The sequence below is a fragment of the Canis lupus genome, chromosome 25 (assembly GCF_011100685.1).
Source record: "Canis lupus familiaris isolate Mischka breed German Shepherd chromosome 25, alternate assembly UU_Cfam_GSD_1.0, whole genome shotgun sequence".
NCBI lineage: Eukaryota > Metazoa > Chordata > Mammalia > Carnivora > Canidae > Canis > Canis lupus.
The window spans coordinates 31,821,633-31,847,596 of record NC_049246.1 but is presented as its reverse complement, the minus strand read 5'-3'; the positions used below and the strand labels follow the sequence as shown (position 1 = coordinate 31,847,596).

The following is a 25,964-nucleotide window of genomic DNA, read 5'->3' as shown; positions in this document are numbered from 1 at the left end:
GAAGAGAGCAGTGAAGACCAAAAACAAAAATTCAACATTCCTGGAGCTTTTGTTCTTTAATGTACATAGGTGTTTTTATTTATTCATAATAACAATGTATATATGCGTATATATGCATATATATGTGTAAGTATATATATCCTCAGTTATGTACATTTTTCATTATGCAATCTTGAATAAATCACTGTATTGAGTCTTCATCTTCATACACATGATTTACATTATGATGGACATGTGAATATGTGCGTATACATATATACATATAGTTGTTCTTGATTGGATGGTAGAATTTGAATCCAGATCTCTGAATTTTAGCCATTTCCATTTTATCATACTGTCTTCTGTGCAAATAACTCATGGAAAATAGATTTTTACCATTCAAAGTGGGATCAGTTTTCAGGGGATAGCCAAAAGCACTGATGGTCCAATAGTTTATGTGCCACTTCAACTTATTTCTGACAGTCAAGCCTGAGCCCTTTCTTTGTATATTATTCATTGTAACAAATTCCAGTAGTAGTTTTGAGAATTACTTGTATTTTATTATTTGTATTTGACATAATCCAGTACAGAGAGTGAAGAAGATAGCCATTGGTCTGGGCCACAGGAGCTGGTTTACAAGAGTAACCTACAAGGTCACAGGTAGAATGACGGGGTTCATAGTACCATGCCACAATCCCATTTTCTTGAATTACCATGTTTTAGAGAATATGAAGACATCAGACTGGCATGCTATCATAAGACCTTTCCATCAATTCCCATTCAAAATCACTTTCTAGGAAAATAGGGAAATGAGAAAGAGAGGCATGAATTTCATCTTGGATGAATCTAGGAAAATTGGTTATCCCAAATCATAGTTTATGGGGAAGGCATGGCAAGTGGCAGTGGGAGTCAAACAAGAACGTGTAAAGACTGAGAAAAGATGCTTCAGCTAATAAAGCTGAAGATAAAGCTGGCCAGATGAGGTGAGACTATCCTAAGGTTGAAACCAATGGTCTGTTATTGAAACAACTAGAATTAACATATTCTGACAGTAGACATCTCTCTGAACCCCATTTTGCAGAGACATAAAGTATACCAGGCAAGACCGGAAGTACCCAAACAAGCCGTGTATGTGAGAAGTAATCAGTTGATGAGGAAGATTAGTGTGTACTATGGATGATGACATAGATCTGTTTCATTTTGCCGAAGAGGATGCAAAAGCTAAAACAAGTGTCTCTCTCTCTCTTTGGTCTTGTATACACACACACACACACACACACACACATCCCTCTGATATAAGAATTTCTGCTAGCCTGGTACAATGTCTTAGATGCTTCCCTCTCAAACTTCTGGCAAATCCAGAAAAAACTCACTTCAAAGATGAGTATTATCAAGAAAGCATCAAAAAAAAAAAAAAAAGATTTACATGCATATACCATAAGAGGGGGAAAAAAAAGAAAAAAGAGAACAAATGATAAGTGGTGAATACTCACCAGAAAAAAAAAGTTTTCATGAACTGATGATAATTCTGATCAAGTTCATTGCCATAATAATTAATAATAATAATAATAATAAACAATAGTTTCTTTATAAAATAATAGCTCAAAGCAGATATGCAATAGCTCAATGAAAATAGGCAACACATTATAAAGCAATGGGATATAAGCTGGTACAGCTTATGAAAAAAGTGAAGCCAAAATTAGAAGCATCTGAAAGCTTAAGGCCATGTTTGAGGGAGTACAGTAGAGAACAAGCATGTGAATAACAATCTACAGGTGTGCTAAGAGTCAAGGGTGGCTAAAGAGACCATGACAGACATGAATGATGGACACTTGGAGATCCAGCATATGAATAACTGGAGTCTCTAGCAAGAAGGACCACAATGAAGGAACAGAGAATGTATTTTATGTTACAATGAAAGAAAAATTTCCAAAAATGAAAGAAGGCTTGAAGCTATACATTGAGAGGGAATGCTGCATCCCAAGGGGGAAAAATACACAGAACTTATCAACACTAAGAGAAATCCCTGGACTTCATATACAAAGAAAGACACTTTCATGCAAGCAGATAAAGATACCAAGGGTGACCAGCTGCCAGTTTGCATGCTTTCCAGGCATCATTATTTACCACGCTCCCTTTCACACTCAGAAGTGAGTGACTTACACAACAAATTATAGGATTTCCTTGCTTATATAAAGGGGATAAGGGCACCTGGTGGCTCAGTCAGTTGGACTTCAGCCTTCAGCTCAGGTCCTGATTCCAGAGTCCTGGGACTGAATCCCATGTCTGGTTCCCTGCTCGGTGAGGAGTCTGCCTCTCCCTCTGCCACTCCCCTGCTCATTCTCTCTCTCTCTCTTTCAAATAAAGAAATAAAATCTTTAAAAGGGGGGGAAATAAAAGAGAGAAATGAGAAGAAGATGCATGACTTCGAACATCACCATGGCAACATTCAAACCTCGGAGCTTGCTTTAAAAAAAATAAAAACAAAAAAAGCAAAAGAAAACCAACAGAAAACCTCTTGTATGAAGGTCTCAGAGAAAGAAAGTATAACCCCAGAAATTTTATACCCAACCAAACAGCCATTCAAATCAAAATAGAGCAATCATTTAAAAAAAATATGCATGAACCAAAGAGTATAATTCTCTGGAGTCCTTAAATAAACTGTGGGAAAACAATCTTCAGTTAACCAAGAAAGAAAAAAAAAGAACCCGAGCAGTTGTGCCCCAATTTGAAATCATTATATCTCTCCATTCCCCACAATATGTTCCTCTTTATTCCCCACCTTAGTTAACGTTAGTGCAGAATCCAATTGTCTAACTAGCAGACTGGGACTTATACTAGTCCCATCTTCTCCCTCATTCCCACATCTAATCAGTCAGTAAAGGCCTGTCAAACTGCAAGGCTTTGTCTCAAATATTTCCTCTACTTTCCATCTCTACTGGCAGTCCTTAGGTCAGGTAGGAGTCCCTCTTATCAGGATTCTTGCAACATTGTCCTAATTGCAGGAGTCATTTAAAAACACTTATCGCCTCGCAAGGCACAGGAGCTGACCATTCAAAATGGGCACCCTGTCGTAGGCACCAGGACAGCACACTGGTGCATATCAGCCGTCTTTTGTCCCTCATCTGTTTGGCCTCCTAGCCACCAGTATCCAATCCATAATTCATACTGTAGCCACTGGTTTTTCTATAGCATAAACTGTATTGTGTCACTCCTTGACGCAGGTTCCTGGAACAATTTCCCACTACCTGCTGCATTGTCCTGGGGATGCAGTCTAAACTCTTGAGCATGGTGAGCAAGATCCTGCTTCATGAAGTCTCACATTCACTCTCTCACATTCACTGCCCTACAGCCACTGTGAACTTGCGGTTTGGTGAAGGCACTATAAGCTCTTTGTGATTCAAATGGGTGATAGATAAGTCAAGTGTCATATCTGGAACAGGAATGGAATGCACATTTCCCTAAAAGGCCCTGGTTCTGGTTCTGAAATTACATCTGAGCAAGACAAAAAGCCACATGAGCTAAGTTCCAGGGCCAAGGGGCAAAACAACTGCCCCCACAGGCTACCAGCCAGAGGCTTCTTCCTCATTTCCTCTCATTTTGAGATTTCTCTGTTTATTAAGCAACCAGCCACTTTACATTATAGACACACTTCATCACTTTTTTTGATTAGTTGACTGACAAGATAGTCCCCAAGGAGTGGACTCTCCAAGTGAAGTTATTTCCTCTCATTTGTGACAGATCGGCTACCTCTCCCACACGACAAGGCAGAGGCTGTCTCGGGCTCAGAATTCAGTGTACTCATTCACTAATCTAACAGGTATCTATCTGTTGAGTACCTCTGGCACTAAACTTGGTGCTCCACAGGAAATATCGAGAGCAATAAGGCCCCAGTGCTTGTAAGCCTTCACTCTAAAGTACACAACAAGTGAATACAAATTGTCATGAAGACACAAGTGGAGTTTGATTAAAGAGAATAAGTGGGAAATTTGCAATGGTCAGAGGTCAGCCAAGCCCTCCCCAAGTAGAGGATAATTGAACCCAGTCCTGAAGGATGAGAAGACAAAGACTGCAAAGAGCAAGCTCCCCCCTGTGAGAAGACCAAGGATGAGCATGGTCCAGGCAGAGCAAGTTTTCACAGAGAAAAGTAAAACTGCAGTGGGAGCTTTCTCAGATTACTGCTTAGAAAGAGCATCTCATCTACTCATGCAAGGGATGTAATCTATGTGGTTTGAAGATAACTATATCCTGGTAGAGAGAAATAATTCCATCATGCATATGTTTGTCAATGTTCTCCTTGAAAATGACATTTAGAATCACGTTAATCTAAATGTGCTTTGTGAATTTCCCTTTCCAGGTCTTGGTTCGTGATGGTCTTCCCATTTGCAGTGCTCACCACCACCCTCTGCCACAAAATTCCTACCATTCTTGGAAGGCCTACCAGCCCTGCCTCCCTCATGGAAACTTCTCTGACCACTCCAACCCTCTGTGATTGCCATCTTTTCCGAGCTCCTGCAGCCCTTTTATCTTCCTGTATAAGCTTTTCCCTGCTATGGATTATTTCCTTCCAAGGGTTGGCATCTTGCTCTCTTCCTGTAATCTAAGATTGGCCTCAAGTCTTTGTGTCCATCCTCCAATTCTTTACTGTCTGATGGATCAATTATAACATTTATTCAACATACAGTTTCAAACCTAAGTAGACTACTCACCTACCTTAAGAATTCTATAAGACCAAAGACCAACCTAGGAAGTAGAATCTCTTTATGAAGGAATTTGACCAGATGGATATATAGATAAATATATATGGAAAAATGACCCAAAGTCATACATATTCTCTCGTCCAAGTGAGTACCTCAGAACACTTTCCATGTAAGCAAAAGCTGTAGTAAGATTTCCTCAATCAGAGCTCAGGGACTAACAGTTATGAGACAATCCCCAAACTTAAGAGCAAATCCCAAACTAATTTTTTTCACTCCAGGAAAAAAAAAAAGGCAAAGTTCCAATCATTTTTACAGTACAAAAATTTTATTTTTCGTTAGGATAATTTAAAGTTTAAAACTGAAGTAGACATATTCATTTTACAAACAAGATATTCTTTAATAAGTAAGACCATTAAAAACAGTAAACAAAAAAGCTGTCTTTACAAAAAGCTCTGTGCATAGCAACTTTATACTGTATATAACTGACAAAGCAAAACGATAAAATGAAACTATACAGTTTGAAAATGAGACCCTACTGTACAAAAGGTAGAGAAGATAATGGTTTTTAAACCATGCATATTGAAATGTGCAAAGAAAAACTGGGAAAAAATATGATGCTATAACAAAAAATGAGATAAATAATGAAGTAAATTGTCCCTTTAAATGGAAAATCTTACACAGCTCCTCTTACAAAGATAGGATAGAATCTGTAGTTACCTATAGAAATACTCGTATTCCAAGTGGCACGAAAAATAACCTGGGACCAGAATGATTCACCAGCAAGACTGAAGAGGACAGAGTAGCTTTGTTCTTAATTTATTAGTACACTAAAAATAATCCTTACACACATTTGTACAATTAAATAGATCGGTTGCTGCCAAGGTTCTAGCTGAATGGTCAAGGATGTCTGGTATTTAGTTACACACATTTTTCGGTGGAAAGCTACCAACAAATTCTACAATCAGTTTGAAGACAGTACTGCACTCATCTTCATGCAAGAGCAAAATTCACAGATTCTAAAAGCAATGCTACTTAAAAAAAAAAACATTTCCTTATGTTGGATTGGCTCGAATCCAGGTCTAAACATGCTCAGTTTTGTTCCGCCTTCACTTTTGGAGGGTAATCTTTGTATTCCACACACTCCTCCCCTTCGATCAGATTTTTCGTGGGGGACCTTTTTCTCATTTGTTTCCTGTGTTTTGGTGCTATAAACCCTGACCATGAAGGACTGTCAGCAGTAATTATAAGCATGCCCAGTTTCCAAAACCTTGGATTCTCATGTGCATAGGAATAATATTTGGGGCATATTGAGTAATTCCAGAATAGTTGAAAGCAAGTAAGACCATTGGGGACTGGATCACTAGCTGTGGGCAGGTATCAATGGGACAAACAGAAGGGGGGCCGGATTTGTGAAGTCGTCTAAAATTGGCTCAGATGCACCAAAGATGTTTTTCCATGAGAGCTGCAACAATTTCTAATGTTAGAACCTCAAACCGAAATCTACATATGGACTGTGCTATGGTGCCAATGAATCAACAAGGAGAACCTTTACTGGACATCCAAATACAAAAAAATGACATCCTTATTGGAAATCCAAATAAATCTGGATACATCTCCAGCATCACACAGACTTTCAAGACTCAGCCACTGTTAGCAGCTCCTGCAATGTTTCTCTGCCTAAGAGCTAGTCCCCCAAACTCCCGAGAGCCCATTGCAGCCCTGGGTCACTGTGCTGCTCGGAACACAGATACCCCTAATCTCTAACCCTGCTAAGAATCTCCATTTCCATCTTTTTGAATATCAGGAGAGGGATTAAGGGCTTTTAACATTCCTCTTCCACACACCATGCCATTCTTGCCTGAAAACTGTGTCAAGTAAGATACATATTTTTTTCAAGAGAGTTGAATGCCATGAGAGGAAATCTGCAGAGAGAAGAAAGGACGTGGACATTCTAAAATTCACACTTAACAGTCTAAGAAACAGGATCATCTTCTTTAAATCCTGTCTCCGAAGTTCTGTGGGGCTTACACCTCTGTGCTTGACTAAGCAACCAAAGAGGAGGGGACATGTGGCTCTGTTGGGGGGGGGGATTCCAAAGGGGCCACTTGGGTGGGAAAGTCACATGGCTTTGGCTCTTCTTTTAGATGAGACATGTCTTTCCTCGGGACACAAAGCCTGGGATGCACTAAAACATGGGAATTCTCTGCACCGCTCAGAGGAGAAGGTTGAAAGCTAACATAAATTTGTTAAAAATTCACAAAGTGAATACCAAAAGGGACACGTAGACTATTTAGAAAGTGGACGGAGCTGGGAATGAACTGATGAGTTTGAGTATTTGTGTATGCGCATGGACTGAATCTTTGTTTCCGCATCAGACTGTTCTGTAGGAATCTATATAAGGTACATGTTCTTGCCCATGGGTCAATAAAATGATGGAAGAAGAGGGGGATGCAGGATGGGGGATAAAAGTCTAGTAAGTAACTGCAGTAATAATCACACACCTTTTAAACTTGTTACTACTTGTTTGCATCATTTTCATTTTACATCAGGAAGAGAAATTCCTCTCTCTTCCAAAAAAGGTCTTAATTTCTACCTCTACTTACAATAAGTTACACGTTTATTTATTTAAATAATTGTAAAACATTTTAAAATTTTTCCCTTTTTTTGTTTTTTTGTTTTTTAAAGAGATTAAACTATAAGCAAACACACATACAACAACATTTCATCATTCAATTCAGGTTTCGTTTAAGAAAGTCTTCCATGCTGGTACCCTGTTTTGTTCAATTTTTTTTTCTGCATAAACTAAATTGGTATCTGAAAGGCTTCATAGAAAATAGAAACTTTCAACTTTTTTTTTCCTACAAAGAAAAACAAATAGTATCCAAAATATTAAGCATGAATTGTTTGCCAATTTTTTTCTTAAATATTTTACAAACATAGGAAGGTGGTTCTCATAATGTTCATAACAAAGAATTGCATTTCTGCTCTTAGCACTGACTACGTCAATGACATATTTTGTCCTTGTCCCCAAGAGGGTCAGTTTGTGTAGCCACCATGAGAGCTATGCGAGAAACGTGAGATCAGGTCCGATGCAGCTCCGTGCATACCCAAATCTGTCCGTCATGTTCATTCTGGGGCACAACTCTCCCCAAAGAGCTCATAGTGCTTTCTTCAGGATTGGTCCATCAGAGTTAAGTAGTTTTGTGCTATAAGGAAGCAGTTCTTCTTCTTCTTTACATTGGGGGCACGACAAGTCCGGTCATGGCTGCAAGGAAAGAGTGGCACAGGAATGAGACTCAGAGATGTTGACACTGAAGCCTACAACCCAGAGAGAGGTCAGGCACTGGGATCGACAGGGGACAATCCAGGGAGATGATGCACTCAGTGGTTGTAGAAACCCATTTCTCTAGCACACAGCCTGTCAGAGGCACTGAATCACTGAATCACCGAATCACTGGAACATAAACAAGGCTTGTTGAAGTTTTGTTGGGAGGCCAAGACCTATGTTTTATCTTGTTTTATATTAATGGCTTGTATACTTGGCATGATGGACATCAACACATAAGCTAGATTTTAAGGTATTTGTGATATATTTCTTTTTCATCATTAGACTATGATGATCTCTAGATTATATGGTTTCAAATCACTAAGTTGAAACAGGAAAGGAAACTCCAGGTGCCGAGCCTATGGAGTAACTTTCCAGGCATCAATTTATAACAAATAAGGCTTTCTCACCATCCCAAGTTTCTCTCCATTCTAGCTGAAAGTGATGAACTATTTTTCCCCCTAACTAGCTCATCTTCCTTTGGTGTTCATGCTGATATGTGATGCTTGTTCACTAATGAGTGCTGATCCACTGGAATAGAAGACTTAATTTAGTTCCTAATTTGGAAATCACCCAGTCTCTACTCTTCATCCCCTCCATCCCCGAGTAGTACCCAACGTCTCCTCCACCTAGTGAAGAGGACACAGACGATACCTGTGGGGGGCATTGGGTCCAAGGCTTCCCCTTGATATGGGAAACAAAGCAGCATTAGCACAATGTGGAAAAATCACACAGCAAACTGCACTCCTCTGACCTTGGCTTTCAGGTGATGAACCCATAGAATTTTCACATTCTTGGGTATCAGCAGAGTAGTCTCCTTGCCTCAAAACTTCAAACCACATCTTGTATTTGATCCTTTGAGTTTTATTGTCTCTGTCTCATCTAAAGCTTATCAACGATCATAGAAGCATTTTGCTGAGTGGTGCTTCCTAAGCTGACAAGCAAATGACCAAAATTCTTCCTGCTTCTCCTCAACACCACCTCTCTCTCCTCCCCCAGTCTTCTTCCTCCTGTCTCTCCTCCCTCTGCCCCTTCTTTCTCTATCCAGCTAGTCTTCTTAGGCAAAATTGTCAGCCGTCTATTTCCCTGCCCATACAGCCTTTATTGAATGTTTGTGAGATCTGGATTAAGGTCTTACACAGCTAGCAAAGCCTTAATTATTTTTGCCTGTATTACTATATATTGAATCGATGTAACTTTTCAATAAAGGCAGTTCAATTCTGGACACTCCCTGATGATTTGGAGACATAGCAACCCTGGTAATTATCCCAGAGTGTAGGAGGGTTTTTTTATTTTATTTTATTTCTTTTCCTGGAGGGAGCTGGAAAATGAATCAGGCACATAGTGCATAATATTATCTCGACAATCTATACTCATCACTGCAAATGCCTGATAAATGAGGTAGAAGGTGGGACACTGCACAGAGCTTTCTGGCAGTAGGATTGTGGCTCACGTTTTCAACTTTAACTTGTCTATTACACTTAAAACTCATCAGCCCCTTCTTTTTTCTGCGTCCTCAGAGAGTTACCCTACAGAGCTTATTAAAAAGGGCAGAGCCACTCAAAGAAGAAGATCCAGTGCGTGCCGGAAGAACGGCAGATGTCACATTGGGCACTAGGTGGGCTGGATCTCTGTTCCACGGTGACCCTGACATTTTCCTTGTTGAAACCACAGCCAACAGACAGAAAACAGAAATTAATTAGAGAAGAAGTAAGCATGTTTGTAAGGGGAGGGGAGCATGCTTAACCGCACTTTGTCCAATTTCTTTCTACCTTTGGCATTTCATGGGAAAACAATAATCCACCTTCGGTCCAGGTGGAAAGCAGGTATGGGGGAAGGGTGAGGAGAGGAATTGCACTATTCTTGTCCCTGGAGACACACCGGGTTGTCACAGCACAGGGTCTGGAGTCAAAATGTCTGAGGTCAGCTTACTGTGTTGCTTTGAGGAAACCACTTAACTAAAAAATAGTGATAATGGGGACACCTGGGGGGGCTCAGTGTTTGAGCATCTGCCTTCGGCTCAGGTTGTGATCCCAGATCCTGGGATCGAGTCCCATATCGGGCTCCCCACAGGGAGCCTGCTTCTCCCTCTGCCTATGTCTCTGCCGCTCTCTGTGTGTCTCTCATGAATAAATAAATAAAATCTCTTTTTTTTTTAAAAAAAAAAAGGGTGATAATGGTATGACCTTCACCTTTCCCTCACATGTGAGGCTTGGGCAAGGTAATTCGTGTAAAGCACTTGGTTCAGTGTCTTGCACGTGGTGCTCAAAAGCAGCAAGGCCCAGAGTCGATTGGATGCATGTCACTCCTGCAGATAATTGAGACCACCTCACCATGCAAGTCAAGAGCAGAACCTCTCCAACAGCCTGTGATCACCCAAGCGCCTCAGACCACACTTTTACACTGTCCATCTCTACAGACATGGAGCTTCCTGCTGATCACCTCTGCAATCCCAGGATTCCTTCACTCAGTGACTATGGCCAGAGTATTTGATGTCAGCTTGTTTTCTCCTTCTATGCATCAGTGGGATGCCTTGTAGCATTGGACCTGGAGCTTCTAGCCACCTGATACAAAAGGAGGACAAGTGGGAGCCTGCACTCCTAATTTACGCACTGCTCTTTCCCTCCTCCTCCTCCCCCTCCCCCTGCCTTCCTTCTTCTTCTTAAGGTTCAAATCACCAGAGAAATCCAGAGGGAATTGTAGGATCCAAAAGCGGCTCAGGACTTCTCAGTGATCCTACAGAAATGAGATTCTATCCCAGAGCCTACGTGTAATTGATGACATCGTCACTCCCACAGACATGGAACGTGTGGCTCAGCCACTTCCTCAGTCTAATTATTCTGACCTGCACTGACCAGGAGTTCACATGGCTGAGGACCCTAGAGAGGGTCTTATGGCTATTTTGGCTACTGCTTCCCCCACAGAGAAACCTCACTATGACCACACTGACTCTTCCATCTCTTGGGGCCAACCCAACCCTCAGTGGGTGATACCACAACGAGAGTTGGGAATGCAGCAACAAGCAGGGTGGGGATTCCAGGCCATGGGAGCCAGTGAAAAAATGCATCCTGGCATGCTCAAGGGCCAAAGCCAGGCAGGCCCCACACATGAATCTCTCTGGATAGTACAGACCAGAAGATTTGAGACAACCTCAACTGCCCCCACTGAGCGCATGTAAGAGAGAGAAGATGGAGGAGGGGTAGAAGTGGAAATCAAGCTATATTTTTTCTCCTCAAAGTGAAGCTGAAAATGTTGGCATGGGTTGTCTGGAATGAGGAAGGGGCTGTATCCCTCCCGACTTCCTCTTGCACCTGCACTCCCTCTTAGCCTTTCATGGGGCCTCTACTCTGCATCTCCCCAATGAGAACTGTGGGGCCCCCACATGGTTAAGTGATATGACTAAAACCACAGAACTTAGAAAGGGGAGACATCATCCCTGAAGTGGGTGTGTAGAAGGCAAAGATGCAGCAGATATTCAACAATTGTATACATTTCCCAGTCTGGAGATGAAGAAGTTCTGAGTGTATCCCCCAAGGATGCGATGGAAACCACACTGGTCCTTGAAGAGAGATGGGGCAGGTGGTGACACTGAGTTATAGGCTGATCCTGTTTTTCTATGGACCGGACATCTAGATGAAAATGAAATATATATACCTATATATACTTCTCCCCCTCAGATACACAGATGTTTCCAACTACTCACACATTGGGTGGCATGTTATCCAGCTGCTTTGTCTAGATGGAAGTAAAAGAATTTTCAGGGACTCTTCCAAGTTCTGGGTTTTCAGTTCCCATTTCACACTTTCTCTGTCAAGTCACTTGACTTTGAGGAGACACCACTGTCTCTTACGGTAGAGTAGGACAGGAACCTACTGTGCCTCCCAGAGCTCTGCTGGGCCACAACTGGCTGATGAACCCTCACAGAGGATCCCCAGAGGATCAGGAATCTATGCACAATATAAAGCTATTAGGCAGATGCCATCACAGGGATGGCACAGTTCTTCCAAGGCTCTGTTGACCTCAGAGGCTTTGATCCATGAGGGGTTAACCAAACCTCTGCCCTTCTTGGTTTTATCCAACACTTGCTTGTCATGAATGTTTTCATGTCAAGACTCAGAGAAGAGCCTGAAAATAATGTGGGTCGTCAGGATCCATAGTGTTCAGCAGGTTCCAATTTGCTCTTTTGCCATCAGCTGCCTCCCATTCAGTGAGACGATTAGATTCTCATGTACTCATCACATTATGTTATGTCATGCTATACTTTTCAGACATTGCTCAAAAATGGGCTTGATGGGTGATACTAATTTTTTTCTTAGACAGTGTATATCTTTTTTTCTTTCTTCCCTGCTCCACCTCCTGTTCAGACACCTGCTATCAATCTGACTGGCATGTAACCAGAATTCTCACAATGTGCTGGTTGCTCCTGATGGATCCTGTCCATTTATGCCATGGGAATAGGTATGCACTACAGATGGGCAAACAAGCCCATTAGGTAAGCAGCAATCACCTTGTGGTGTCTGATGTGACCAGGTACCTTCTGGGAAACAGTGGCATGACCTTGTGGAAAGAAAAGGTCTGGGAAGTCCAGACACTCCTACAGGGTATATATATGGCTCTACCATAGTTAATTCTGTGAACTTGAAGAGCTGACCGACTTCTCTGTTTTCCCCCAGCTTGTTCATGGGTAGAGTATTAGCCCAGTTGTATAAGTCATCTGTATCCCATGAAACACCAAAGCATCTCTTTGCAGGTAAATGGTTAGAGATAAGGAATGATGCTGTGCTGTTTGCTTTTACTTTTCCTGGCCCTGTGGCCCATTTATCATGGTGGTACCAAAGTGGTACCTTTGCTTACCTCTGAATCCATTTCCATTGCCACTGGAGCAGGCGGGTGAAGGCGAGCCTTGTGGCCTGATGACAGGGGCAAAGGCACTCTTCTGTTTGACAGCAGGAAAAACTGAAGAGGAAAATGGGAGGATGGAGGACGTGCTAGAAGATCCAACAGTGGGACTTGATGACATGACTGGAAAGCAAAAGGCACAATCCTCTTAGGAAAGGACAAACCTAGGAGTTAAGTTCTTTCTTCAGGACATACAACCTATACACATTCATTGAGAAATTATCCAGTCATTCACTCTAGGCATTGTCCCAGATTCTACGGATTGAAAAAAGTTGAATGTGACAACACCCCTGCCCAGCCCAGTGGGAGGAACATACAAATGAAACAATGAATAGGGTAACAACCCTACTGGAGGAATGTACACAGTGCTAAGGAGACTCAGCAGGCAGAGTGCTCTTTTGCCGGCGGGGTTCAGGAAGGCAGCAGCAGGAGGTGATACTATGATATGTCTTTGTTCATGAGTAGAAGCTTAACAAGAGAACATTTCGACTAACATCTGAAAAATCATCAAATCTATTCAAGAATGGAAAGCTCTTTTTCACCCTAAAAAGAAGTCCTGTCTGGGAGCTCTATACTTCCCTGTAATTCTCAGGGCTCCAGAGGTTTGATCTATGGGTTAACATTTCTGAGAGTGCCATCTCTATGGGCCACTTCCTCATTAAATGTAAACGTTTATTAACATCTAGGAGATTACCTCCCTCTCTCTCTCCCTCTCCTTTCAGAGCTCCTGGGAAATGAAGCTGCAAGTCAGGCCCCTCTGATGTAATGTTGCAGAAAAAACACCAATATTAACAATAAAATTACTTAAAGGAAGCCAAAAGCTAAGTGTTGTAATTTCCAAGAAAAATAAAGGCAATTACCCCAATGAAATGCCCTACACCTCTTAATGTCAGATACTCTACCAAGTTACATCATATAAGAAGATAATTTTATCTTCTGTGTTCAACAAGCTCAAGTAAAGGGGTAAACTAGAGTTCACAAGGGTAAAATTGTCAGATACAGCATCTTGTAGAATAAGGTCAAGTTCCAGGGACTCGTTTTAGCACAGTCTTCAGAATTCTGAACTGTCACATGACTTGGTAAAAGAATTACTGGAACCTAATGGTCAAGGCAGGGACTGCCAACTTCTGCTTCACATCTTCAGTGACCCAGCTACTCCACAAAGTAAATTTTGAATGTGAGGACATGAGTGTGACTTATGATTCAAAGACCAAGTACAAGGTGAATTGAAGGTCAACTGTCCTGATGACCTGGGTAAGACTCCATCCCCATTTCTCCCATCTCATTGTAAAGATACACTTTGGGTTATGGTCACACAATTGCATATACAAAGCGATTGCTTTGTATCTCCATATGATGTATTTTACAGCCAAACTATAAACCAAAGACTTCAAAAGAAGAGCTTTATCTAAAAACTGCTCATCCTTAGGTAGTCCTGATTTAAAGAGCTATGCAGAAGGAAGCATCTAGGTACATCTCTGTCTTTCCTCAAGAAACATGAATTTAAAAAAAATAGAAAAGAAAATGAAGTCTTGGAAGAATCTAAAATAATACTCGAAGATGAAAATGAAGATAAAATTGGGCTAAGTCACTATAATTATAGAATAGAATACAGGGTCAAATATTGGGAGTAGATTACATTCATACTGTCAAGCAAAATCTTCTCTTCTAGCATTGGCTTTTGCATCATCAAAATGGGGTTGAGGACCTTTCGCCTTTATGTAAGGCACAGAATTAGAGGCCAAAGAAAAGCTGAGACTCAGGAGGCCCTGATTCTGATCACGGTCCAATCTCTGCCAAACTATGTGAGCCATGCAGGCACCTTGTCTGCAATAGCACCACCTCCCCTTCTACACCACGATAGAGGAGGGTTTTTATAAGATGAATTAGGCCTACTATACACACTTGATTCTGTTTTATTCAGCAGAGGACTCACTTTTACAAATGTTCCTTTTCTAAATAATAGATCTCAACCTAAAATGGATTCATTTGGTCAAATGTGGCTGCCTCTCAGTGGAAGTCACATCAAACTTTACTAGGTAACATAAAACAATTGTTGCAGAGTTGAATAAGCACAGAGCTATAACATGCCCATTTAAAATAGTTTTTACAAAATTTTTATAAAATGCTAAACTAACATCCAAGTTAATTTAAAATCTAATGCAACTGTAATCAAAGTCCCAAAATGAATTTTAAATTGTGTATGTCAACACAATTTCTATGCTTATCTATTTAAAAAGCCACAACACTGCAGGAGTCAGAAAGTTTTGTTAATACTTCAAAAGTACTAAGGCATTTATCTTAATAGATATTAAAACTTAACGAAAAATCTACATCAATGAAGTCAGTGTTATACTAACATAGAACTAAGCAGACAAATCCTTGGAGAAAATAGAGGCCAGAAAGAGACCTGGATATATATGAGAATTGAAACTTAATAAAGGCGACATTTCAAATTAATGGGACGCAAATGCATGGGAACAATACACAAGTCCCCTGGAGACGGAAACTTAAAAGCGCTTCCTCATGTTAAACACTAAAGTAAATGTAAGTGGATTAATGAGTTATTTGCTAAAACAAAATTATAAAGGCGCTAGTAGAAAAATTAGGAAGGTTATATAATTTACATAATCCTTTCAACCTCAAAGCCTAAGCAGAACATCACAAGATCGATCGGCCACACTGACAAAAAAAAAAAAAAAAAAAAAAAAAAAAAAAAAAAAAAAAACACTTCTGTAACACACAGAGAAAAGGCGAATGACAATTAGGGAAAACCTTCCTGATAATTATTTAGATATGTTCATATCCTCAATAGCGAATAGGCTTTTATAAATTAATTAGAAAAAAGAAAACCATCCCAATGAGAAAAGTGGGCCGAGGATAGGAAAAGCAAATTCAGAAAAGGAGACAGGAACGAAAATGACCAAAAGACTTTTACAGAACTAAAAATGCTCAAACTGCTTAGTAATCAAATGCAAATTAAAACACTGATGAGAGGATACTTTCCACTTTACCAAATTGACAAAGATTAAGAAGAAATGAACAGGGCAGGGAAATAGATACTCATCCTTTTCTAAGGGGAACATTCATCTCTCTGGAGGGACTTTGGCAATGTGTGCTCAAAATCAAAGTATTTTAAAATGTGCATTTTTTTAACCCAGTAATTTAATTTTGAGAAATTAATCCCAAGGAGATAATCATAAATTTGCAAAAAAAAAAAAAAAAAAAAAGATTCAAGGACATTTTTATAATTGTGGAAAATTAGAAAATAACAGAAATGACCGAGCAAGCAGCAGGGTAAAGTATATTCAGGCTATAAAATAGAATGCTATGCAAATATTAAAGCTAATGTTGGAGAAGAACACTTGACGACTCAGAAAGATGTGCCTCCTCAGATGAATAATACAAATGATGTCATAACATATACATCAAGCCCAATTTTATTTTTTTAGGAAAGCATACAAAGCAAAAGTTTAGAAGGATGCAATATACATCCAAACTTTTAACAATGTTATCTCTGGCCAATGGTTTATGAATATTCTTCAATATATTCCTTTCACTTGTCCATATTTCCAAAGTTGTCTGCAATGACCACGCATTAGTTTTAACGTAGCAGAAACCAGTAAACGCTGTTAAAATAAACAAATGGAAAAATCTCCATCTTTGCGGGGTAAAAGAAGAATGGAACCATTAGCAACAGGCATACTAGCCTTCCGGGGGTGTTAATGTTCTTCTTCGATTTATTTATTTATTTATTTATTTATTTATTTATTTATTTATTTATTTAAAAGATTTTATTTATTCATGAGAGACACACAGGGAGGGGCAGAGACACAGGCAGAGGGAGAAGCAGACTCCATGCAGGGAGCCAGACGTGGGACTCAATCCCAGGTCTCCAGGATCACGCCCTGGGCCCAAGGTGGTGCTAAACCACTCAGGGCTGCCCTCTTCTTCAATTTAAGGCTTTACTACCTGCAAACAAGATTGCCTGTTGACCTTTCTGCTATAAAAAAAAAAAAAAAAAAGAAAAGAAAAAAGCAAAGAGACTAATAAATCTCCAAATTCCTGGGAGAAGTTTATTGACTGTGGTGAACTTCACAAAGCAAACATCGTTCCTCATATCTGTTCTCCATTCTTAGGACCCAGGTGTGCATCACTGACAGATTCTGGGGAGCCTAGCTTCATATCTGTGCCTTGGATATTTCTGCCACTTTTCTTCTACTCCCTCTTTCGTTGATCTCGGGGCAGAATCCCATTAGTTGTGCATCAGAGCAGACACTGCAATTTCCAAAATGCATCTGTCAATGGCTGGAAGGCTGTACTTTAAAAGTTAACAATGGTCATGCCTGCACAGAAATAAAGCGCATCATTTTTCTTTTCTTGTCTATGTACACATGCTTTTTAAATTGTGTATAATGAGAATGTTACTATTGTAATGGGATTTTTTTTTCTTTCCTGGAGAAAAAGACAATAGAAATATGTCAAGATGCTAACAAGGTTGTTTTTTATGGTGGGAGCGCACTTTCTTTTTTGAGACTATTTCCATATGTTCTAAATTTTCTATAATAATCGTTTAATACTCTACAATAGAAAATGTCTTGATATTTATTTTTGAAAACATGAAAATATGGAGCCCCAGGGCATAGTCTAAGACGATGTAAATGAAGTAGGAATCCCTGAACACAGGTTGGATTTCGGCATAGATTCCGTCCCAAACTTTGGAATTGCTTGGGGGGTGATTCTGCTTTGGGGACACCAGAGTGCACCATTTGAGGAACACCGATCACATACATGTGCAATTGAGGATTTCTCTGGACATCTCTCTCTCTCTCTCTCTCTCTCTCTCTCCCTCCCTCCCTCTCTCTCTCTCTTTGGATAGAGGCCAAAGTAAAGGCAAGTACGTCTGGCCCCCAAATCTCTACGAACATGGGGGGTTAAGGAAAAACCACTTTTCTTCTTATAAGGATTGACTGGCTCACACAGTCCCAGCTGGAGCTCCCAGGGCACCATATCCTCCTTTGCATCGAGCCATTGCATTTGTTGGCGCTAAGGGGTCTGTCAGCATTTCATTATAACCCCCTATTGTCAGGGGTTTAGAATTCAGCCATAAAAACTTGCACTGAGCTGGAACTTTGGCACACACTGCTACCGCCAGGAAGTGAAGTTTGTATGTGAAATCGAAAAAACATCTGTTTGGCCATTTTTTGAAGTAGTGTAAGAGCAAAAGCAGTAAAGATGCAGGTTTCTGATACTCTGCATTGGCCATAATGCAAATCAACTTGACCGAGAGGCTTGGCTTTATTTCTTCTGAATGACTCTGGCAAGTGATTGCTCCGTGGCATGGCCTGGCCGCCATCAGACTAGTTTAAAAAAGAAAATGAGAAATCATACACTGGTGTTTTGAGACACAAGCAACAGGACTGACAAAATGGTTTCCCCTGGGCTGTCTTTTTTATTTCCCAGGGAAGTTAAGACTTAGCTGGCTAGAAATACAGGTCAGATGCTATTGTAATGAACTCCATGGGGCATTCAGAATTTTTGTAGTAGGGGATTTTATTGTAATGAAGGCACTGTTTGGAATCCATTCCCAGTTTGTGACTGCTTCAGACCCTCCTGCAGAAAATAAAGGTGCCAGAGATCACACAGACCCAGCAGGAGCAGGGGGCAAGTATTCTGCTGTGCTCACCCCTCCCATTGGGTAGTGTGCCTCTTTCTATTCTGCATATGCTGTCTGGTTTTATTTATTTTATTTTATTTATTTATTTGAGAGAGAGAGAGAGTGACAGGGAGAGCACAAGCAGGGAGGAGAGGGAGAAGCAGGCTCCCCACTGAGCAGGGAGCCTAATCCCAGGACCCTGGGATCATGACTTAAGCCAAAGGCAACCGCTGAACCAACTGCACCACCTGGGAGACCCTGCTGTCTGGTTTTAATGGGTGATTTGAAGCTGTGGGTGCTATCATTTCTCTGTGGCAGCGGGACTGCATGATCAAGAAAGGATAGTAGAAGAAAACCATCACTTGCTGGAGTAAGAAGGGTCCTTCCCCGCCAAATGAATTATCTAGTAAGAAATATCAAGCAATTACCCAGTAGGCATATTCATTTATCTGTTCATCCCCTCTCTCTCTTTGTTTCTCTCTCTCTCTCTCTGTCTCTCTCTCTCTCAACCCTACTCACCTGCCCCTCCCTGTCTTTCTTTTGCTCTCTCTCTCTCTCTCTTTCTCTCATCACCACACTATACACTATAATATTATATTGACCGTTTTTGATCTACAAAGATGACAATTCATATGGTTCGGCTTCATACACAGATTTTTATTCATAAATATATGTTGAACATGTGAAATTACCCTTTTGGGAAACTAAAAAAGTAATTCCTTCGTGTTCAGCCTAATCGTATATTATAAATACATGAAATATTTCTTACATTATTGAATAATTTTAGAACATGGTATTCTGAATCTGATGACATATTTCTAGTCCTATTTTTATTATTTATTGGCTATGAATCCTTGAATAAATCATACTAACCCTTCATATTTTATAAGGAAAAATGACATCAATAATTATGATTATAGACATGGCATAAAGTTGTTGTAAGGATCCGAATGGACTCTGTATGGGAACATGCTTTTTAGGCTGTAAGGTGGAAAGCAATTGTGAATTATGCTTATTATTGTCACATTATGTGCCATCCTTTACACAGTGGCTCTCTTGTCCTGTGTCACTTGTTGAACATGTGATCCCTTCTATACACATGGCACCTTCTGTACAATGATGCGTGGGAGAAATCTCTCCGAGGTTGCAGCAACACAAAAATCATATTTCTCCTAAACTATTAAAAAAAAGTGTGTGGATATAAAATCTTATAACAAATTGTGCTTCTCTCTTTGCTTTCCCATCTTGTAAGTCTCTAAACCAAGTGAATGGCTGCCTCGAATATGCTAAATGGCATCCAGACTAGTCGTTGGATTCATCTAATTTTCCTATCCATATTTTTTCTTTTATTTCAGTGTCTTACAGTTGTTATTTTATACTTTCATAACACTCATCACACTATTAATATCCCCCAAAACATTTTTGGAACAAGATAAGGTAAAAATAAGTAAAGAAATAAATCAAGAAAGCAAGAATTTGTTCATCTAGACCACTCTATCCTCTCATTAGATGCAGAGAAAGCATTTGACAAAATACAGCATCCATTCCTGATCAAAACTCTTTAGACCACTCTAATCTAATTGATCTGGGCTATCCGACATGACACAACACAGAATTCATGTCTTTGCAGCAACAAGATTTTAGTTGTAGTAGAAGAACCAACCTCTGCTATTTGGCTACTACCTCTGCTATTTGGCTACTATGTCCTTATCCCGTTGAGTAGACTCTTGAGGGTAATGAAGTGAACAGATAACCCAGAAATAACTCATGGGTGTGTGTTCCCAGAGAATCAACAAGGCTGAGAAAGGCAGCCTCCAGATCCTTGGCATGTCACTTCCTGAGATGCGGTGGAAATGGCTATGTGCTGGCCTTGACTTGTCCTTGGTTTTGGCATGGGGGAACCACTCTGGGTGAACAGAGGGTCTGCTCTAGAGTTTTGCAACAATAGCCAGCATTTCAAGAACATTCCACTCATTCACACAGACTCACCATGGTGACTTTGTGGCTTCTGCCCTGGCCTGAAGTATTCATTCCCTAGGTAGGTTTGAAGACACATACTCTCTCGGGCTTCTTAGCCCTCAAAGCAACCGCAGTGAGTTTTCATAACCCCCTAGGAGATCTAGCTAACCCAGATTAGGATTAAGAGGTCTGTCTCATGAGCAGCTAAATTCCATCTCTTAGTATACAAGGAGGGGAGGGCCATGTAAAAAAGTGACACGGGAGCATGATGTGACACACAAAATAACCAAGCCACAAATTCTGCATTCAAATGATGGCCCTGCTCTATCCTAGCAGTGTGATCTTAGATAAATTAACTGCTGTGCACCTAAACCTCCTCACCCACAATAAGGACAAAATTCTTAAGAGGATTAAAGAAAACATTACATCTGAAATTACCTAATGAAGAGTGTGCACGATGCTAACTGAAATGGAATCTTTGTTCCTCACTCCACATCCACCCAAGCCTCATCTCCCTTTCTTTGTAAAAAGCAAATAGTTTCACTCCTTTTCTTTCCTTCAGAAGGCTTTGAGCAACCAAGTACATCAAAGTCTAGCTAAGAGAAAAGAACAAAAGGCAGGAAGGACATTTCCTTCAGAAATTGGGCTACTCCTCTACAAGTCAGTAAGGTGTAGGGATGTCACTCTCCCTCAAAAGGCTGAAGAGTAAAACCCAGGGACAGAGACACAAGGACAGCCACATAGATGGAAAGGGCACTTACTTCCATAAGGGGAGCCAGTAGGGGAGCCGTTTAGAAATCCTGGTGACCCTGGGACGCCCAGGTTAGCCATGGGGACATTGCTGTAGCCATTCATGCTGTTACTGGAGGTGCTGTAGTTAGACTGCTGGGGGGTGGAGCTGGAAGAGTAGCCCCGCGGAGAGATGCTGCTTGTGTTGCGGATGTACCCTGGACAACAAGGAAGAAGCCCAGATAGGTGAACTGGCACACACATCCAACACAGAACAAATATGGCGGCATGGCTCACAGGGTTCCCAGACTATAGAACATCCCCAAACCACCCCTATGCAGAGGTAGAAAGTGCATTTTCCTCTCTTCAGCTTTTATACCCCACCTCCCTTCCCCATCCTACAAAAGGCCATGTCCCTGACAGTCCCTCCTTCCTCTTTGTTCCCATTTGTGGTCAACATCTCCAGCTCACCCCCCAAGGAGTGATGACTAATCTTCCTAACACATGAGAGCCCTATGGGTATCACTGAGGAAAATATTCTATGGTCAAGTAAAGCTTGGCGGATGTTGTATACTGTAGCCATTCCTTGAAGACTGGCAAACATATGGGCTTAGAGAATAAAAAAAAAAAAAAAAGTTTAACTTTGCCATCCTAGTGTTTCCCAAATTTAGCACACCACTGTATCTTTTCTGGGAATGGTGAGCTAAAGGCACCCTAAAAACATCTCAAGAGCCACTCGTACTCCACAGATCATACCTTTGGAAATGTTAGTTCAAGATTGTTACCATGCCCTGAGTAGGGGTGGGGAATATCTTTATTTAAAAATTGTTAAGTTCATCTAAATGTGCTATTCTTTGACCAAAGATTTGGAAGCATCAGCAATTGAGTACAGGGAGATCTGGTCTGTGGGAGGGATGGGGAAGGGACCATGAGTCTTCCCCAGGCTTCTGAAACCCCAGCATGGAGACGTCACCTAACCTATCCTGAAATAACCCACTTTGGATAACAGTCTCTAAAGCTACTTAGGAAATGACCTCAATTTGGAAGAAAAATAAAGGCAATCATATGTCCATACCCACTCTTCTGTAAGAAAAACTTACCCTGAGCATGAGAATGAGGAATTCTCTTCCAATGAATGAATGAAATTGGAAATAAAACTATCCCAAGGTTAGGGGCAACATTAGGAAAAGTATTCCTTTTAAAAAGATGATTTGTGATCAACTTAGCACCTTAATAAAATCAACCTCAGTGACAAAAATCTTTATGCAATATGCTTCCATGTAAAAGGCACAGTTAACTATAAAGTGTGTTGCTCTGCATTTGTATATGAGACCATACACAAACAGAAGTCACTAGATAGCAGAACCGCTTTTCCTGGGCAACTAGGAAGAAAGGGTCATGCATTACAAATGGCAATGGCAATGACTCAGCTTGCTTCCACTCTTCAAGCTGATAATCACAATAGCAGAAGGGCACATTGTAGTCAAATTATACCTGTAAGTCTAGTTTCAGGAAGTCAAAACCCTTCTAAGTAAATAACAGTTCATCTTAGCCTTAAATATTTGCAATTAAAGAGATTTTACCTGGGAGACCCCCCCCAAAAAAGCCCCAAATTTCACAAAACACCACCTATCATATTGAGATAATCCAATATATGATTGCACTGCTTATCTGGGGACATGCTTTTTTGATGGTATAAGAAACAAGCTTTACCTGCCCTCTGCTCAAGCAGAACCAACTTTTTAAATGAATAAGATGTTTTGAATTTTGACTCTGAGAAAGGTAGTACCTTGATTATTTCCCTGTGTTGACTCTGAGATGCTGACCCCAAGCTGGGTGCCGTACGAATTGATGCCCATCATGCCACTGTGAGCTGGAGAGCTGGAGAGAGCTGGGATCTGGCTGGGATTCCTGGGGACGCTGTACAGGGCTTCGGCAATGTCTGCAGCTCGCTTCAGAATGATGTCCTACAAAATGGCAGGTTGAGGTGAGCATTTTTATCCAGCACGAAGAGTCAGACTCAACAGAATGTAAGATGTGAGCATCTAACCTGGTTATTGTGTGGGGTGCCATAGAGGGCCTCCACTAGATCTGCAGCTCTTTTCAATAGCATTTCCTAAAAAAAAGAGCAGAAAGGGTGAGGTATAAGCAAAGGTAAAACTCCCAAATGGCAAACTCAAAGGAAAATGATGTATAAAAATAAAAAGTCCAGACATCCTCCCTAAAATATAAATAACTGGCTAAGAGGTCCTATATTTGGTTTGACAGGCAGAGTATAACCATACATAAAAATCCCTCTATAAATATGTATCTACATGGAATTCATCGAGATAAAATGGCTCCATACATGATTGTGCCACCAAAACAAAAAACGGCCAGATTGAAGGTGGGGTTGGTTAAAATTAATAATGTCATGGAAGTGCCATTAAAAACTTTCAGACCATTCCATTAAAAAATCTGGTACACTAATTAACCAAAAATTCTTAAAATGATTGACTGACCTGAGTTTAGCTGCTTGCCAAAGAGTTGTTCATAATACTGAAATTATCTTGGCAGTGCCTTCTGCAAAATTTTATTCTAATAAAGATGAATTCTTTCAATAATATTTCCCCCTGTTCACTTTAACCAGAGAGAATTAGTAATCAGTAATCCCTTTCGTCTCATTTTGTCTTTTCCACCTCCTGTTTTTAACAGCCTTTTAAATTGCTATTAACCTACTTTCCAGATATCATCTAAGTTAATGGTAGGGCTGGGGATTTTTCCAAGAGGAAAATAAAGGTGTGATGTAGAAGCAAATGTGGTACTTGAATTTTACTCACCGTACAGAAAAGAGAACATGGCATATTGTAATGTGTGTACTCAAAATGCAAATGTAGATGTTAAAATTTAATAACATCTCATTAATTGAATACCTAAAAAATTAATATATTTTTCAATAAAGAAAGCTAGAATAATGGGCTAGATTCATGATATAATCGTCATAAGCAAGTTCACTTAAAAGCGATACATTTCATAGAAATTTTATATGGAGGCATTTTTCACTTCACTAAATACCTATTATAAACAGACTAGTCCCTCGATAAATACCTGACTGTGGATTAATGTGTCCCTGCCATTATGGGTGAATAAAATTATATTCAAATACAAAGGAGTGGGAACTTACACTTTTAAGCCAGTATGCAATTAGTTATTTTCATAGAGTTGGCAATGTTTTATAAGCTGGATACTTGTAATGTATCTATTTTATAGGACCAAATTTTCAGATTTCATATTCTCTCAGATATTAATCACAGCATATCTCAGAGTTAGTAGATATTTTATATGTATTTTGTATCTAAAACTTAGCCAAATGTCAGGGCCTAATGTAATTTTAAAGGGACTGAATTTGCTGGCTCTGTCCAAGTTTGCTAAAATCCCATAATAAGGTTTTCACCTATCAATTTCCAAAGTGTTTTTTACCTTAGCTAATCTCTCTGGATCCCCGGGATGCCTCGGGATGACCTTCTGCAGTCTCTGGAAGCCATAGTCTATGGTGGGTTCATTTAATGCTGAAAAATAAAAGTTCCCTTTTTTGAGTATGTTTCATGGCCATAAACAAATCTTCTAATTAAGTCTTCCACCAGCAATAGAGTGGTTCTGATATTATCTGAGAATTGATACATAATGCATACAGTTAGTTATAGATACATGTGACTTTGGTCAATTCACATTTTTAAGTTTGGGATTCATAGTAGTTTAATGTCTTTGCATTAGAATGGTACTTCAAAATGTCAGCATGATTACACTTGTTTTATTATTGCTGCCTTAAGTGCACACAACTTAGAATTCTCTGCTCTCTCTCAAATAATCAAAAATATTAAACAATCAATCATATCCCAGTTTTTTATGAAAACAATAAACTACCCTTACATGCTTCTTCTCCATTCTCTTTCCCAAATATACCTTCACCATATATTAATTCTCCTAATTATCACTTTTTTTATTCTCTCAAATATTTACATTTGTATATTTACAAACCTTCTGTGAGTTTATTCTCATAAAGCCCCGTTCTTACGCATAATACACTTTCAGAATTGCAATTAGAGTTTGCTACATGTACATTCATTTGATGTCAGGCTTCACAGTAAGCTGAAAGTGCCACAGAATGAGGATTTGTACTTGCTTTGTTTTGCCACTGTGTTCTCATTGTGGAAGGCAGCACCTGGCACATAGTAGGTGCTTAGCACTTAGCATCAGCAAATTGTTAAATGAGTGAGGGAGGGAATGAATGAATGACATCACTCGGCATTTCTACTCTGCTAGAGTTTTTGGAGTCGATTCCTTTCTTTCTCCTTCCTCTCTTCCTTGACTTTTTAAAAGTCTGTTATTTAAATTTTGTAGTTTCAAAATTAATGCATGATCAAAGTAAAGAAAAAAGATGCAAAGAATAAAATAATAACCACCTGCACTCCCATTAGGCAGTGGGAAACACAGGAGGGTGTACTTCCTTTTTAATCTTCCTTTTTGCACATATGTTTTATGAATTTTCGTTGCTGTTATTCTAAGTATCAAAGCAACACCTTTTGTTTAAAAGAATTATAAACAAATTTAAATGTGGAAGTAAAAATACAATCATCATACCCTCACCATTTTAGAGATGAACTGGGTTAACGTTTTTGCTTATATCTTTCCAGATTTAAACACACACACATACTTAAAATTATTCAGACATCCTATT

At 40.0% G+C, this 25,964-nt stretch overlaps 1 protein-coding gene across 2 annotated transcripts in view; it reads right to left on the bottom strand.

Moving 5' to 3' along the window:
* Nucleotides 1–5,479: 5,479 nt before the first annotated feature.
* Nucleotides 5,480–25,964, bottom strand: part of EBF2 (EBF transcription factor 2) — a 191,457-nt gene continuing 170,972 nt past the window's right edge. The window contains exons 11-16 of one of the 2 annotated variants that reach the window (XM_038573773.1): nt 24,707–24,795; nt 23,298–23,363; nt 23,037–23,214; nt 21,280–21,465; nt 12,859–13,026; nt 5,480–7,944 (exon numbers count right to left, since the gene is read on the bottom strand). In XM_038573773.1, coding sequence (XP_038429701.1) covers nt 7,913–7,944; nt 12,859–13,026; nt 21,280–21,465; nt 23,037–23,214; nt 23,298–23,363; nt 24,707–24,795 — 719 coding nt within the window. In that variant the 3' untranslated portion in view covers nt 5,480–7,912. Of the gene's footprint in view, nt 7,945–12,858; nt 13,027–16,793; nt 17,182–21,279; nt 21,466–23,036; nt 23,215–23,297; nt 23,364–24,706; nt 24,796–25,964 lie in introns of those variants that run through there. The other variant, XM_038573774.1, reaches the window with a different exon arrangement.